At 44.6% G+C, this 17,779-nt stretch overlaps 2 protein-coding genes across 30 annotated transcripts in view; one reads left to right on the forward strand and one right to left on the reverse strand.

The window, feature by feature from the left end:
* The window catches only part of atl (atlastin GTPase), a 496,293-nt gene that overhangs the window by 383,533 nt on the left and 94,981 nt on the right, over positions 1-17,779 (forward strand). The gene's annotated exons all lie outside the window — the stretch shown is intronic.
* On the reverse strand, positions 2,837-4,552 carry LOC136836507 (protein O-linked-mannose beta-1,2-N-acetylglucosaminyltransferase 1-like). Its single transcript, XM_067100886.1, has one exon. It carries the CDS (start codon positions 4,444-4,446, stop codon positions 2,980-2,982), a length of 1,467 nt encoding a protein of 488 aa, XP_066956987.1. The 5' UTR covers positions 4,447-4,552; the 3' UTR covers positions 2,837-2,979.

A 17,779-nucleotide genomic window follows, 5' to 3' on the forward strand; every position in this document is an offset into this window, starting at 1 on the left:
TTTTCCAGCCCATCCTCCCCTTCAGGTGGATCGGAGGTTTTCCAGCCCATCCTCCCCTTCAGGTGGATCGGACTCTGCTGTGTGAATCTGAAGCTTTGACTATATTTTGTGCACCTTTTGACTCGCATCTTACTTTTATAAAACTTTTAAGAAAGTGGCAGCAAATTCTACACGAAAGTTAGGTATTATACATAAAACCTCATATATTTATAACAATTATAAAATCAGTGCAACCTGTTTTAGGTCATTAGTCCTTCCTTTACTAGAATATTGTTCTTCATTGTGGATGTCCGCTTCTGCCAGAGATTTGTCTCCTTTAGAGTAGTTCGTGGTGGTAGGTTTCTGTTTTCCGAACATTAGCAGTTATGATTTGGACCATGGATAGATGGTCTCTTTGTCACATTTTCATAGGTTGTACTTTATCAGAACTTTTGCCACCTTAATTGATCCATGATCCCCTTTCCCAGCGGAGAGCGACCAGATTTGCTGAAGAGCAGCACCAATATTCAGTATGTGCCACACTGGAAAACGTCTCGGTTCAGTTGGTCTTTTATTCCTCACAACTTTGGACTGTGGAACAGCCCCCCCTGAGGATGATGTGCAGTTAGAACCTCAAAGGTTTAAGCAAAGATGCAGTGCAGTACCACCCTAAAACAAATCACCCGTGTATTTTAAAAAATTATTTATCTTTTTATTTATTTGCTGATTTATCTTTATTTCCATTTATAATAAGTGTTCTCTCTTTTCTGGTTTTCCTGTTATTTCCAGTAACGTCTTTCACATGAACACCATGTTTTCCGGACGCTTTGATTTCAGGTCGTTGGCCCCTCTGTGCCTGTTTCATTTGAATAGAGGTTTATCCTCTGAATAATAATAATAATAACAATAATAATAACAACAAAACAACAACAACAATAATAATAATAATAATAATAATAATAATCATAAAAGACAACTTTCAAGGGAAATGTTGACAGTTCTTGAAGTATTCAGTGGTTGAAGGTCCTTCCTTTGAGGTGTTATAAATTTAGTTCATTGAAGCGCTGTCGACTTCAGACTTAATCTGGAAGCGTCAAGCGTGCTTTTCCGAACCGACTTAGGTTTGAAAGAAATAATCGTGTATTACTCACATAGAGAGTTCTGGATAGTTTGAAGGTGTACAGGAACACGAGTTTCCTCCCTGCACTTGTCGAGGAAGAGATTGCTACGGCTTCATGATGACCATTTCCTCTGAACAGAAGTAGGATTTTTATCCTTCTCAGCTTTTATGTTCATTCATTATTGATTTAAATAAAGGTAGTAACAGTCCTTGTGAAAAGGCCTTCCGTAATTGGGTTTTGGTTGGAATTCCTTTCCTTCACCTCTTTTGCACTTTTTCTTCCCAGAAATTTTGTTTGTTTCTCCTCCTCCTCCTCCTCCTCCTCCTCCTCCTCCTCCTCCTCCTCCTCCTCCTCCTCCTCCTCCTCCTCCTCCTCCTCCTCTGTAACACTTCTGAATAATAATGTACCCTGATCACCAACCCATCAGCCTCCGTTTCTACATGATCAAACCATCTCATACTCTGGTACAACGATCCAACCTTCACATCTCTTCACCTTTTACCATCTCCAAGCTTCTCAATTCTCGCCCGTTTAATCCCAACACAAGCAGTTCATTTCAACAATCGGTTTTCTTCCACCATCCATATTGTTAACTGCTCCGTCTTTTTGGTTTCCATTTACCTTTATAAACCTACTCTTGCTCACTTTTAATCCCGACCTTCTCATCTTGCAAACACTTTCACACTCGTTCTCCGATTTTGGAGTCTCAACGTCTTAATTCAGTCCTCGTATCTGTGAACATAAGCCATTCCACTCTGTGCTCACAACCCATCTTCTGCCATAACTTTCCATCGACACCTCCTGTCCTTTCTCTACCTTCTTGCATCACTCAAGCCTTAAAGATATAGACGGCGATGGAGACATATCACACCCTTGTCTTAGCCCGATTTTTGCAGAAAACTAGTCACTTTTCCATCAACAATCATGTAGTTCATGGTTTGCACCCAGTCAAGTGCAGCATCCTCATCTCTGAAGATTGCACGAGAACTGAAATGCGTTTCGCATCTATTGCCACCACGCCTCCTTCTCAAGGGAAAGGGTGTCTTCATGTGTTTATACACACACACACGTATATATTATATATATGTGTGTATACACATCTGTATCTGTTTATCTGTCTATATATAAATATATATATATATATATATATATATATATATATATATATATATATATATATATATATATATATATATATATATATATATATATATATATATATATATATATATATATATATATAGATATTTATTTATTTTTTATTTGTAATTTTTATGTATTTTAAGGGTTTCGGATATATGATTAAAACAAGCGTGTATGGATTTTTTCCTAATTTCAATAATGTCTTGTTATAAATGGGCAATTTATTTTTAATTGCTGAAGGATTTTCATAAAGGACATTGTTCCAGTCGATATTTTTTAATATATGATTGCCAAGCACATGTAAGATGAAGAAAATATGCATGGGGTAATTATATGTATTATTGATTGTGAGTGGTGTCATGTACAATTAACTCGCACTTAGATAAAAAAAAAAATTTTAGTATCTGTAATCTTACTGTATGTATATTCGTGGACATTTAGTGTGCAAAATGCATTTCCTGGTGTGCACAGCTTCTTTGTCAGTTTTTTTATGGAATCCGCTTCATAATCGTCAGATCCTGTTCATAGACTTTTTTTTTTTTTTTGAGTTCCTGTCCAGTAAGGTCTTCTGAAATACTTAGAGAAGGGTTTTGAATAAATCCATCTGGCAAGGTCTTCCCATTAATTATGCAGAAAGAATCACTTGTACTAATTCTGTTCACAGCTTTTTATTGTATTTCGTCACCGTGCTTTTTGAAGTGAAACATGGAATGAATGATGCAATATAGAAATTGCTTTACCACTTGACTGTCACAAATTTCTGTAAAACTTCCTCTGTAGTAGTGTTGGAGTTTCTTATGTCCATTTTGTGTATGGTAGTCTTCTGCATCTTGGAGAATTCCTTATCTGTAATGGTGTCCACATCCCAGAGAGGAATGTGAAAAGGTTTAAGATATGAATAGCTGGAGTAAGGAGCACCCACCAGATACAAAGAGGCTCCTTTGGCAAAGCGGACGATGGTGACTCCTTCATGATGGCCTTGTTCTGATGACGCCCAAAGACCCAAGCAGTTGTTTGGATGGAAATACTGGTAATTATCTGGTGTCTTCCCATCAGCAGAGCGATCAAGTCTGTAATAAAACACGTAACTGGAATTGAGAGGTTCCTTTGGAAAAAAGTCACCATCACAGGGGTTTTTCACGATTGGTGTGGCACCGCGGATTTCCATTGACAAGTCAGAACGCCACTGGTTTATTTCGAGCTTATTCACATTTTGCAGGCGGATAGGTGCCCTTTGCACCAAGTTGCTGTTGAAGTTATGGCGTTCCATCAGATCTGTTACTGTGTTAATGCCCATGCCATAGTGCCGAGTTCGACTCTGCTCTGGAAATAGACACTCCCTGTCCCGTCTAATGTTCAAGTAGATGTGATAGTCATATAGAAGAGTGTTAGTTTCATTCAGTTTCCACTTGGACAGAATCTCGTGTATGAATTCCATGGTAATTGCATAGCCCCACTCAACCTGAACAGATCCACGCCGTATCATTGTTTCATCTGTGAACCTGTGAGTCCCAGTTGATGCAGAAAATCCATTGGAGCAGTACAGGGTCGGGTCATTGTAGAGCAGTCCCAGTGTTTGACTCATGTAGGAAAAGAAGTCTTTGGAAACTTCGACGTCTTCATCGAGGAAAATGGCTGCAGGTGCATGCGCGAATTTTTGACTCACTAGTAGGAAGACCCAGCGATAGTAGTTGAAGAGATGCAAGTTTCTGTTGCCTTTTAGAGGAAGAGAAACGTATTTCAAAGACAGTAAATCCAAGAGTCTTAATGTTAAATGGGGTTTGTTGCCAACCACTACGAGAATGTTGCTTTTATTAGAGCCGTGGGCTGCTAATAAACTGGTTATTGTATAATAAAGATATTGTTGTCTGTTTCCTGCTGTGATGATAACAGGCACTTTGGACAGCATGTCCATTGCAGTGTTATCTAAGTGAGGAGCTTCTGGAATAGGTAAGAGGGAAGGGTTATATTCATCGCATAATTCCCCCATTCCTCCTACTGCCTCACAGTAAGACCAGCGGGAATTTTCCAGTGTGCTGTCGATGGCAGGGTTTGATAACGCTTGAAGAGAAAGCTGTGTATGCAGATGCGCATCTCCCTGACCGTGCAGGACTCCCACTTCAGAGATCGTGCGCCCACCCTTGATGAACACCCATGACCAGTGTGCTCCTGGAGTGAGGTGTTCAGCTAACAAAGACCCCATCCCTTGCAGGGTCTCGGTTGCATTTCGAATACCTGAAGCGCCAGTGATAGCTAGGCTCAGTATGACTAGGTGGCCAGGGGTTACCCTTTGAAGGTGCCATTGGAGATCTGCCCAGTGTGCCCAGTAAAGCCAGAGGGGAAAAACCTGTAGGTGTTTGGGTCCAGCGTTAATCTAGATATCAAAATAAATACAATTTGATGGAGCACCTTGCCTGTGAATGTAGATTCAGTTAGAAGTAAATTTAGAATTAAATGTGTCCAAATTTTATACCTCATCTCTCAGAGACTGGTTATTAAAACTTAAGGTTGCCAACTAAATGTGAATGTTTTTTCAAGGTCTCCGTTTGAATTTCATTCTGATATTATTAAAAGTACCTCTTTGCCCGTCAGTAATCCTTAGTCATTCAGAATAACTGTAACTTTCCATATTTGTAACTTTTTACCTTTTTGAATATACAGTTTCCTAATCTGGGATGGAATATGGACATTATGATTCCTTTATTGTATCTCTCACTGGTAGATAATGTTCCCTCTGGTAGTGTCCATTGGCGTTGGATGAGCTGAGGTTCATTTTGGCATTTCTCTTCCTTATGTCGTAACACCACCTTATCTCGATTCTGGTGACCATGCCGTGCTTGTAGGTGTTGGTGGCAGCGGCCAACAGTCAGAGCCCACTCTTTGATTCCGGAGTGAGACTGGATCCACAATCTGAAAATACCGATATGTCATTGATCAGTGTCATTGTTGTTGTTGTTATTATCGTAGCCATAATCATTATGCATTCTTTCTCTTGCTCGAACGATTTATTCAGCCTTTTCTGCAATCATGATCTGCTTTGTGTTTTAAGCGATACGCTTTTTCGGGTCCCAGCTTTGCTGCACCCCCCAGCCCCAAGATCAGTCCAGGGCAAGGGGAAGTGATTGATTGGCCCTTATTTCTGGAAGTATCCTGCGCTGTTGCTGACCCCAGTCAGAACAAGTTTGGAACAGTATACTGTACAAGCTATTGACCTCATCTGAACGAGATGTTAAGACCCAGAAAATTATATTCTCGTAGAGGATTTTTCCACTCGGTATTGAGGTTTCGAAATGCCTTCTTTTTCTCGAATATTCTTACACACACACACACACACACACACACACACACACACACACACACACACACATCAGAACCATTTGAGTGGAAAAATTCTCTACGAGAATAAGCAGAGACATGAGAGTACAATAAAATTGCTGATCCAAAGAAGCCCGGCCGTGGGGGACACCAGCGCCGGTCATGAATGAGGCGTCAGGCTATCGAACGAGCACCCAGATAGAAATACGACTTGTGCCTTAGGCTACGGGTCAATTTCGCCTTGTCGTACTGGAAGAAACAGGAAACGCCAGACACTCCAATGTCCCCAAAAGATTCATGGCAGGCATCCGTGGACTAATAGGTGGAATAAAATAGACTACATATGACGAAGCTGACAAATCTAATCTTAAAGAAAAGTGAGTGATCATCTTTTTCTTGAAAGTGCATCAAAACTAAATAAGAATCCAATAGACAGTGTGAAGAGCAACTACAATAGAAAAGTTAAACTATTACAAGCAAATGAAAACCTAGTATAAAAAGTTAAGTGACCTTTCCATTGTTACCAGGTAAATAGAGAACAATAAAACCTCAAAGAAAATGTTCCCGCTAGGCCAGTTGTTGTTTTGCTTGGTTCCGCATCGTAAAATATAGCAAAATAGCCTACCTGGTGGATATTCTTAACCCGTTGGTTGGTACCATCTCTGATGCTAATATAAAGAACTCTGTCGATTTGATAAATGAATGAAATAGAACTAATGTACAGATTACTTACTAGTGAATCCTGGCTTGTGAGTCTTATCGAAACATTACAGAGCAGACAACTGGATATACCATATTCCAAGAGCACTCCACGAGAACTGAATACAATATGAGTGAAAGAGTGCAAACACAAATCCAACGGGAAATTTTACTTCGAAAAATGTGATCTGGCAATGCGTTAAGTAATTTGTATATGGGATTTTTCGAAAGTAAAATATTAAACAAAATCATTCCCAGCTATGGAGTTTGGTTCAGGGTTATTACAATAGCCTCTATGTGTTTGGTCAGGAAACGAAACTAAATAATTTCGTTAGTTGTTAAAATAAATGAGTAGCACCAGTAAAATTCAATATGGAAACGGAAAATGATGAATTGTCTGTTAGACAGAACTGGCTTTTAACTACAGTGTGTTCAGGAATTCCTGCCAACATTTCTACTTTTGTCAGTTTTTGCTCTGGTCAGAAAAACAAAGTGAAGAATCGGTGTTCACATCCACGTTTTAAAGAGTACGTATATGTAGCCCTGAATACAATGATAATGAGATAAAAATAGATGTGGACCATGCATACAAGCAGTAAAAGACGGTTTACAACAACAGGGAGTTGAAACATGAAAAAACCTGCTTGTGTGCCTTGTAATAATATGGTAATAATGATTTCACAGATATTCCCCTTCTGCTTAAGAAGTTCGGCTGTAATGTAGCGTGTGATAACTTTCATAGTGGTCAAACGGAAAAACTTTGGTAGAAGAATATAACGGCACAAAAGATGTGCGAGATGAACACACGTGAACAGTGGAGTTTTCGTACTTGTTCGTGAAAACAGTGAGACAGTCAGTTGGGAGGGCAGAAACGATAGTCAGTTCCAGCGATGCACTGGCAAGAAATATCATTGAACCAAGTTTTACAAAGAGACAGCTTTCGAAAGCATATGAATATTGGTCGAGGCTTCAAGAAGGCTATTTTAAGGATATGAATATCAGTCAAGGCTTGTTGTATAGACTTGACTTATTCATTTCAGAATAAAAATGTAGAATGTAAAAATGTTAAGGAAGGCAGTTCACATGGAGGGGAAAAGGAGAGCGGCCACTCGCATGCAGACATACATTTGTCAGTGGAGTGCTGATTGACCCCCCCCCCCTACACTCACACACACACAAGTGAGTGTGTACGGGCACGGCTCCCCCTACTCACCTGTCGTCACATGCGAATGTTTGCTCTCCAACCACCTTTGATTTATTTGAATTTGTACTATCCCTCCAGCCTATACAGGATATTTATTTATTGTAATTTTCTACCACTGTGTATTAGTTCTTTGAAATTGGTTTCAACTTTATCCACTGAGGATTTACACCCAGTGTTTCGTATTTCCCGTGGTCAAATTGGATCTGTGAATCATGCGAAAGTGCGATTATAATCAGCGTATGTGTGTATGTATGTATATGTATATATATATATATATATATATATATATATATATATATATATATATATATATATATATATATATATATATATATAATCTACAATCGTTTTCATCATGAAGCCGTTTCCCGCAGTAGGGGCGGTCTTATAGAAGAACAACACATCTGTCACTGTCACAGTCATACTTTGATGGCGGAATTGCAGAAGAACCCCTTTACAGTAAAATTTCCCAATATCAGTTGCTTCATCACCAACACAGAAGGATCATCAGTAGCACTTTGAACTCCCAACACATTGCGCAGTTCACCTCCTTCTTCCATGCTTCCTGGATATGAAGGTGCAACTCTTTCCTTTCTAGTATCTCTTTCAGTCCGTTATGTTTACCCCGGATTGCTCATATGAATCTACTGCTTCCATTCAGTCAGCATTTGCATCAACATTCACTGCTCCATCTTCTAGGTGTATATTTATTTAAAAATTTAACCCTTCACTTTCTCCTCTTGCCTTTTCAAAGTCGTTTAAACAACTTGCAGTTTTTCACCACTATCCCCAGTCAGCACAGTACCCTACCACTATCCCCAGTCAGCGTTGTACCGTGCCACTATCCCAGTCAGCGCTGCACCATACCACTATCCCCAGTCAGCACTGTACCATACCACTATCCCCAGTCAGTGCTGTACCATACCACTATCCCAGTCAGCGCTGCACCATACAAATATCCCCAGTCAATGCTGTACCATACCACTATCCCCAGTCAGCGCTGCACCATACCACTATCCCCAGTCAGCGCTGTGGCATACCACTATCCCCAGTCAGCGCTGTACCATACCACTATCCCCAGTCAGCCTGTATCATACCACTATCCCCAGTCAGCGCTGTGTCATAACACTATCCCCAGTCAGCACTGTACCATACCACCATCCCCAGTCAGCCTGTATCATACCACTATCCCCAGTCAGCCTGTTCCATACCGCTATCCCCAGTCAGTGCTGTGTGTTTCACTAAGTCACTATCTCCCAGCCTGTGTCATACCACTATCCCCAGTCAGCCTGTATCATACCACTATCCCCAGTCAGCCTGTATCATACCACTATCCCCAGTCCCCAGTCCACCCCCAGTCAGCCTGTACCACACCACTATCCCCAGTCAGCCAGTATCTTACCACTATCCCCAGTCAGTGCTGTGTCATACCACTATCCCCAGTCAGCATTGTACCATACCACTATCCCCAGTCAGCTCTGTACCATACCACCATCCCCAGTCAGCCTGTATCATACCACTATCCCCAGTCAGTGCTGTGTCATACCACTATTCCCCATGTCAGCCCTATCAGTCAGCTGTACCATATCCCCAGTCAGCTGTATCATACCACTCTCCCCATACCACTCCCCAGTCAGCCTGTATCAGTTGTCATACCACTCCCCAGTCCCCAGTCAGCGTACCACACCACTATCCCCAGTCAGCCTGTATCATACCACTATCCCCAGTCAGTCTGTATCATACCACTATCCCCACTATCCCTATCAGTCAGCACTGTACCATATCCCCAGTCTATCCACAGTCAGTGCTCTGTACCATCCCCAGTCAATCAGTCCTGTATCATACCACTCTCCCCAGTCAGTGCTGTCATACCACTATCCCCAGTCAGCACTGTCACTGTGTCATACCACTATCCCCAGTCAGCTCTGTACCATACCACTATCCCCAGTCCACCATCCACCCCCAGTCAGCCTGTCAGCCCTGTCATCATACCACTATCCCCAGTCAGCCTGTATCAGTCAGCCTGTATCACCACTATCCCAGTCAACCTCCCCAGTCAGCTCTGTACCATACACTATCCCCAGTCAGCCTGTACTATCCCCCAGTCAGCCTGTATCATACCACTATCCCCAGTCAGTGCTATCCCCAGTCAGCCTGTATCATACCACTATCCCCAGTCAGCCTGTATACCACTATCCCCAGTCCACTATCCCCAGTCAGCCTGTACCATACCACTATCCCCAGTCAGCCTGTATCATACCACTATCCCCAGTCAGCCATACCACTATCCCCAGTCAGCTCTGTACCATACCACTCCCCAGTCCCTGTACCAGTCAGAGCTGTCAGTCATACCACTATCCCCAGTCAGCGCTGTATCATACCACTATCCCCAGTCACCATACCACTATCCCCAGTCAGCCTGTATATCCCCAGTCAGCACTGTACCACCACTATCCCCAGTCAGCTCTGTACCATACCACTATCCCCAGTCAGCGCTGTACCATACCACTATCCCCAGTCCCACTATCCAGCCTGTCAGCTCTGTACCATACCACCCCAGTCACCACCACTATCCCCAGTCAGCGCTGTGTCATACCACTATCCCAGTCAGCTGTGTCATACCACCATCCCCAGTCAGCGCTGTGTCATACCACTATCCCCAGTCAGCTCTGTACCATACCACTATCCCCAGTCAGCGCTGTGTCATACCACTATCCCCAGTCAGCGCTGTACCATACCACTATCCCCAGTCAGCCTGTATCTTACCACTATCCCCAGTTGGCGCTGTGTCATACCACTATCCCCAGTCAGCTCTGTACCATACCACTATCCCCAGTCAGCTCTGTACCATACCACTATCCCCAGTCAGCGCTGTATCATACCACTATCCCCAGTCAGCTCTGTACCATACCACTATCCCCAGTCAGCTCTGTACCACTATCCCCAGTCAGCTCCCACAGTCAGCTCTGTACCATACCACCATCCACAGTCAGCAGCTCTGTACCATACCACTATCCCCAGTCAGCCTGTATCCCCCCCAGTCAGCGCTGTACCACTATCCCCAGCCAGCCTGTTTCATACCACTATCCCCAGTCAGCTACTCCACTAGTCAGCACATATATCCCCAGTCAGCTGTGTACCATACCACTATCCCCAGTCAGCGCTGTACCATCCACTATCCCCAGTCAGCCTGTATCATACCACTGTCCCCAGCCAGCCTGTTTCATACCACTATCCCCAGTCAGCCTGTATCATACCACTATCCCCAGTCAGCCTGTATCTTACCACTGTCCCCAGCCAGCCTGTTTCATACCACTATCCCCAGTCAGCCTGTATCATACCACTATCCCCAGTCAGCGCTGTATCATACCACCATCCACAGTCAGCCTGTATCTTACCACTGTCCCCAGCCAGCCTGTTTCATACCACTATCCCCAGTCAGCCTGTATCATACCACTATCCCCAGTCAGCTGCTGTATCATACCACCATCCACAGTCAGTCAGCTCTGTACCATACCACCATCCACAGTCAGCCTGTATCATACCACTATCCCCAGTCAGCCTGTATCTTACCACTGTCCCCAGCCAGCCTGTTTCCCCATACCACTATCCCCAGTCAGCCTGTATCATACCACTATCCCCAGTCAGCTCTGTACCATACCACCATCCACAGTCAGCCTGTATCTTACCACTGTCCCCAGCCAGCCTGTTTCATACCACTATCCCCAGTCAGCCTGTATCATACCACTATCCCCAGTCAGCGCTGTATCATACCACTATCCCCAGTCAGCGCTGTATCATACCACCATCCACAGTCAGCTCTGTACCATACCACCATCCACAGTCAGCCTGTATCATACCACTATCCCCAGTCAGCCTGTATCTTACCACTGTCCCCAGCCAGCCTGTTTCATACCACTATCCCCAGTCAGCCTGTATCATACCACTATCCCCAGTCAGCTCTGTACCATACCACCATCCACAGTCAGCTCTGTACCATACCACCATCCACAGTCAGCCTGTATCATACCACTATCCCCAGTCAGCGCTGTATCATACCACCATCCACAGTCAGCTCTGTACCATACCACCATCCACAGTCAGCCTGTATCATACCACTATCCCCAGTCAGCACTGTACCATACCACCATCCACAGTCAGCTCTGTACCATACCACCATCCACAGTCAGCCTGTATCATACCACTATTCCCAGTCAGCCTGTATCTTACCACTGTCCCCAGCCAGCCTGTTTCATACCACTATCCCCAGTCAGCCTGTACCATACCACTATCCCCAGTCAGCGCTGTACCATACCACTATCCCCAGTCAGCTTGTATCATATCACTATCCCCAGTCAGAATGTATCATACCACTATCCCCAGTCAGCCTGTATCATACCACTATCCCTAGTCAGCCTGTATCATACCACTATCCCTAGTCAGCCTGTAACATACCACTGTCCCCAGTCAGTGCTGTACCATACCACTATCCCCAGTCAGCCTACATCATACCACTATTCCCCAGTCAGCCTACATCATACCACTATTCCCCAGTCAGCCTGTATCATACCACTATTCCCCAGTCAGCCTGTATCATACCACTATCCCCAGTCAGCCTGTATCATACCACTATCCCCAGTCAGCGCTGTACCATACACTATCCCCAGTCAGTGCTGTACCATACCACTATCCCCAGTCAGCCTGTATCATACCACTATCCCAGTCAGCCTGTATCATACCACTATCCCCATTCAGCCTGTATCATACCACTATCCCCAGTCAGCCTGTATCATACCACTATCCCCAGTCAGCGCTGTACCATACACTATCCCCAGTCAGTGCTGTACCATACCACTATCCCCAGTCAGCCTGTATCATACCACTATCCCAGTCAGCATGTATCATACCACTGCCCCCAGTCAGCCTGTATCATACCACTATCCCCAGTCAGCCTGTATCATACCCTATCCCAAGTCAGCCTGTATCATACCCTATCCCCAGTCAGCCTGTATCATACCACTATGCTCAGTCAGCCTGTATCATACCCTATCCCCAGTCAGCCTGCATCATACCCTATCCCCAGTCAGCCTGTATCATACCCTATCCCCAGTCAGCCTGTATCATACCACTGCCCCCATTCAGCCTGTATCATACCCTATCCCCAGTCAGCCTGTATCATACCACTATCCCCAGTCAGCCTGTATTATATCACTATCCAAGTCAGCCTGTATCATACCCTATCCCCAGTCAGCCTGTACCATACCACTATCCCCAGTCAGCTCTGTACCATACCACTATCCCCAGTCAGCCTGTATCATACCACTGCCCCCAGTCAGCCTGTATCATACCACTGCCCCCAGTCAGCCTGTCATACCCTATCCCCAGTCAGCCTGTATCATACCACTATCCCCAGTCAGCCTTTATCATACCCCTATCCCCAGTCAGCCTGTATCATACCCTATCCCCAGTCAGCCATACCACTATCATACCACTATCCCCAGTTAGCCTGTATCATACCCTATCCCCAGTCAGCCTGTATCATACCCTATCCCCAGTCAGCCTGTATCATACCCTATCCCCAGTCAGCCTGTATCATACCACTGCCCCCAGTCAGCCTGTATCATACCCTATCCCCAGTCAGCCTGTATCATACCACTATCCCCAGTCAGCCTGTATCATACCACTATCCCCAGTCAACCTGTATCATACCACTATCCCCAGTCAGCCTGTATCATACCCTATCCCCAGTCAGCCTGTATCATACCCTATCCCCAATCAGCCTGTATCATACCACTATCCCCAGTCAGCCTGTATCATACCACTGCCCCCAGTCAGCCTGTATCATACCCTATCCCCAGTCAGCCTGTATCATACCCTATCCCCAGTCAGCCTGTATCATACCCTATCCCCAGTCAGCCTGTATCATACACTATCCCCAGTCAGCCTGTATCATACCCTATCCCCAGTCAGCCTGTATCATACCCTATCCCCAGACAGCCTGTAGCATACCACTGCCCCCAGTCAGCCTGTATCATACTCTATCCCCAGGCAGCCTGTATCATACCACTATCCCCAGTCAGCCTTTATCATACCCTATCCCCAGTCAGCCTGTATCATACCACTATCCCCAGTCAGCCTGTATCATACCACTATCCCCAGTCAGCCTGTATCATACCATATCCCCAGTCAGCCTGTATCATACCACTATCCCCAGTCAGCCTGTATTGTACCCTATTCCCAGTCAGCCTGTATCATACCCTATCCCCAGTCAGCCTGTATCATACCCTATCCCCAGTCAGCCTCTATCATACCACTATCCCCAGTCAGCCTGTATCATACCCTATCCCCAGTCAGCCTGTATCATACCACTATCCCCAGTCAGCCTGTATCATACCCTATCCCCAGTCAGCCTGTATCATACCACTATCCCAGTCACCCTGTATCATACCACTATCCCAGTCACCCTGTATCATACCACTATCCCCAGTCAGCCTGTATCATACCCTATCCCTAGTCAGCCTGTATCATACCACTATCCCAGTCAGCCTGTATCATACCACTATCCCAGTCAGCCTGTATCATACCACTATCCCCAGTCAGCCTGTATCATACCCTATCCCCAGTCACCCTGTATCATACCACTATCCCAGTCACCCTGTATCATACCACTATCCCCAGTCACCCTGTATCATACCACTATCCCCAGTCAGCCTGTATCATACCACTATCCCAGTCACCCTGTATCATACCACTATCCCCAGTCAGCCTCTATCATACCACTATCCCAGTCACCCTGTATCATACCACTATCCCCAGTCACCCTGTATCATACCACTATCCCCAGTCACCCTGTATCATACCACTATCCCCAGTCACCCTGTATCATACCACTATCCCCAGTCACCCTGTATCATACCACTATCCCCAGTCACCCTGTATCATACCACTATCCCCAGTCACCCTGTATCATACCACTATCCCCAGTCACCCTGTATCATACCACTATCCCAGTCACCCTGTATCATACCACTATCCCCAGTCAGCCAGGATCATGCCACTATCCCAGTCAGCCTGTATCATACCACTATCCCCAGTCAGCCTGTATCATACCACTATCCCAGTCACCCTGTATCATACCACCATCCCCAGTCACCCTGTATCATACCACTATCCCCAGTCACCCTGTATCTTACCACTATCCCAGTCAGCCTGTATCATTCATCTCTCCCTTGGCTGAGTCGGTTGAGCTCCAGACTGTCGCTCGATGGGCCGGAGTTCAATTCCACCGACTGGCTGATGAAGATTTAGAGGAATTTATTTCTGGTGATAGAAATTCATTTCTCGCTATAATGTGGTTCGGATTCCACAATAAGCTGTAGGTCCCGTTGCTAAGTAACCAATTGGTTCTTAGCCACGTAAAATAAGTCCAATCCTTCGGGCCAGCCCTAGGAGAGCTGTTAATCAGCTCAGTGGTCTGGTAAAACTAAGGTATACTTTACTATCCCAGTCACCCTGTATCATACCACTATCCCAGTCACCCTGTATCATACCACTATCCCAGTCACCCTGTATCATACCACTATCCCAGTCACCCTGTATCATACCACTATCCCAGTCACCCTGTATCATACCACTATCCCCAATCAGCGCTGTATCATTATACACATTGACGAATCCACACACCAAGATTCACTTTCTTATTCCGCAGCCTCGCACGCACAGCTCATTTTATTCTCTCGAATTCTTTCTTACAGAAGTCCACCAATTCTTAGGCCAGAGCCATTTTTACACCCCCTCAGAGAGAGAGAGAGAGAGAGAGAGAGAGAGAGAGAGAGAGAGAGAGAGAGAAAGCTCATGAAGCACAGTACGTGTACGTATGATACTCACTAATCAGAATGGAACAAGTCGTGCCTTTCCAAATTTTAAGAAGTTCAAAATGAATCACACTTCAGCTGCATCATCTGGGGTGGGTGTGATTTGGTTGAAATGTGGTTAGCCTCGTTTCATTTTGCTGAATTGTTTGAAAAGGAGTAAAGTCGCTTAGCATTTGCCGTCTTGATGATGTTACGATGCACCACGGTTAAACTTAGATCTCGACTTATTCGTTACTGTTGTAGATGTTAAGGTGAAGAAAGCAGCTATTCTGCTACCCGTGCCGTGTCATTGATGAGTCAGCAGTTTTCTCGCCGTGTAAAGGGGCCTGATTTGACTTCAGTTTGAAACAGTCAGATAAAAGTGTTCTTACCTTTCCTGTAATTCAGGTCGAATCGGCGACATTTGTTGAGTTGCTTTGATGGCGAGAAGGGCGATTACATAGATCAGATGGTAACTGCTTCCGCCCATGCTTCCGATGGCTGCAAAGGATTTTCGAAGGGAAAGCGAACTCGACTCGAGCACAACCGTTCCCGTACTCAGAGGTCCTATTTTGTCCGTTGCGAGTGGAACGATTATTCATTCTATTTGTATGAACGAGCGAATATGCGGTTCAGATTGAAGATGTGGCCGTCGCTCATATATGACTGGAAGTGTTCACTTGGGTCATCGTGCTGGCTCTTGCGGAGATCTTGAGATCTTTTTCTCTGGAAAAAATAAGTAAGCGTCTTGAGAATCTGTTTGCTAAATGTGAGGAGGAGGAGGAGGAGGAGGAGGAGACCAGCAGGCATAGATGTCGTTCACGTCGGGTGAGTTGTGACATGGCAGGCGTTTGTCCTGTGCACGTTATTGTTCTCGGCATCCACTAGGGACTGTCTTCATTTAAACATCACATTTATTTTCCTACAGAAGTGGTTGTATTATTTTGCAAGTATTGAATGATTGGGTCTGTGCCTGTGGAACAGTGAAAGAAGAGCTGAAAGTAAGCTCAGTGGTCTGGTTGAACTGCTTTAATACTGCTACAGCCGCCAGTATCGTTGGAGATCTTTTTCTATTTGTCTAGGTCATTTTATTCAGTAATTCCTGTAGACATGTTAGACACCAACTGGATGATTTTATTCGCTCATTATTCTGTGTTGACAGTATTACTGTTGCGTTATATTATCATCATTATTCACAAGAAACAAACTCTAGGTAATATAAGAAAAAGCTTCATGAGTAAAGAAAAGAAATGCAACAATACAAACGTACCTAGACGTCGGCAGGAGTCGAAGCAGGGAACTGGAAATGTGCTGAAATACAGAAAAAAGAAAAGGATTCAACTCAAGTCATACAAGTTGGCACTTCACGACTTGCTTCACTATTTTGTGTATGTATGTATGTATGTAACGTGGGCGTTTCCCAAAGGGCTTTGGAATTGCGTCTAGAAATAGGCTTAGTACTGTATTGAGGATTCTGGCTGTGCGATTATGTTTCCACTTTCGTAACGCGGATGAATTTTTATTCATTTTATATCTACAAAAAATAAGTGTTTTACGTTGGGCTTTGTTTTGTAGGCTAATGTGCTTGAGATCTTTTTGCATGATTTTAGCACACTAGTTAGAAAGATGAAGAAGTAGCTGTTAGCATTTTGTTAGAATTACAGATATTGAGTATTGCTCTCTCTCTCTCTCTCTCTCTCTCTCTCTCTCTCTCTCTCTCTCTCTCTCTCTCTCTCTCTCTCTCTCTCCATGTAATACACATACGGAGGGGTTACCGTACCGGTTTATACACTGAAAGAATGATTGCATTGCACAGGGAACTCACTTCTCTTGAAAATATGGCGAAAGTACAGAACAATATGAAACAGAATCACTGGAAGGCAAGACAATACTGGGTATGCCTCTGCATGAGCAACGTCGGCAGTGGTGGGCATTTTCTTCGTGTTTTCCTCCAGTGCTTCCTAAAACAGCTTCTATAGCTTTGTCATGAGGAAAGGATACCGCTAATGCAAAGTTGAATGTCCCTCTGCTGTTGATGGTTTGTATCTGTTCGAGCAACGATTGCAGCTACTCATGACGTAGCATTCTTGTGCGCGCCTGCGCATTACCTCCCCACCCGACGAACAGACGTTTGTATATCAGCTACTTTTCATAACAGGGGATGACTTCAAAAGGCAAGTGAACAATCACTGCCACTACCTGCTGCTTCTTGGATAGACCCCTGTGCAGAAAACTTCCACAACATCAGCTGCTTCCTATTCCTGCATAGAGAGAGTGCTCCCCATCACTGCATCTGAGCCACGTACAGTAGACTGCGCCTTTCACCTCACCTCTGTGACTGTCCCGCATCCACTCTCTCCTCACTTCCTCGATTCCGTAGTGCTGGGGCGGGCCCCCTTTTCTCAGGCAGCACTTCTCAATCATCTTTCTAGCAGCCCTAGGCTATGTCCCTCCTCCTCCTTCCT

Source organism: Macrobrachium rosenbergii, chromosome 56 (genome assembly GCF_040412425.1).
Source record: "Macrobrachium rosenbergii isolate ZJJX-2024 chromosome 56, ASM4041242v1, whole genome shotgun sequence".
Lineage (NCBI taxonomy): Eukaryota > Metazoa > Arthropoda > Malacostraca > Decapoda > Palaemonidae > Macrobrachium > Macrobrachium rosenbergii.

What these genes read in the sequence shown, in the direction of transcription:
- LOC136836507 (XM_067100886.1), bottom strand. Translation starts at nt 4,446, where the DNA reads ATGGGGTCTTTGTTAGCTGAACACCTCACTCCAGGAGCACACTGGTCA.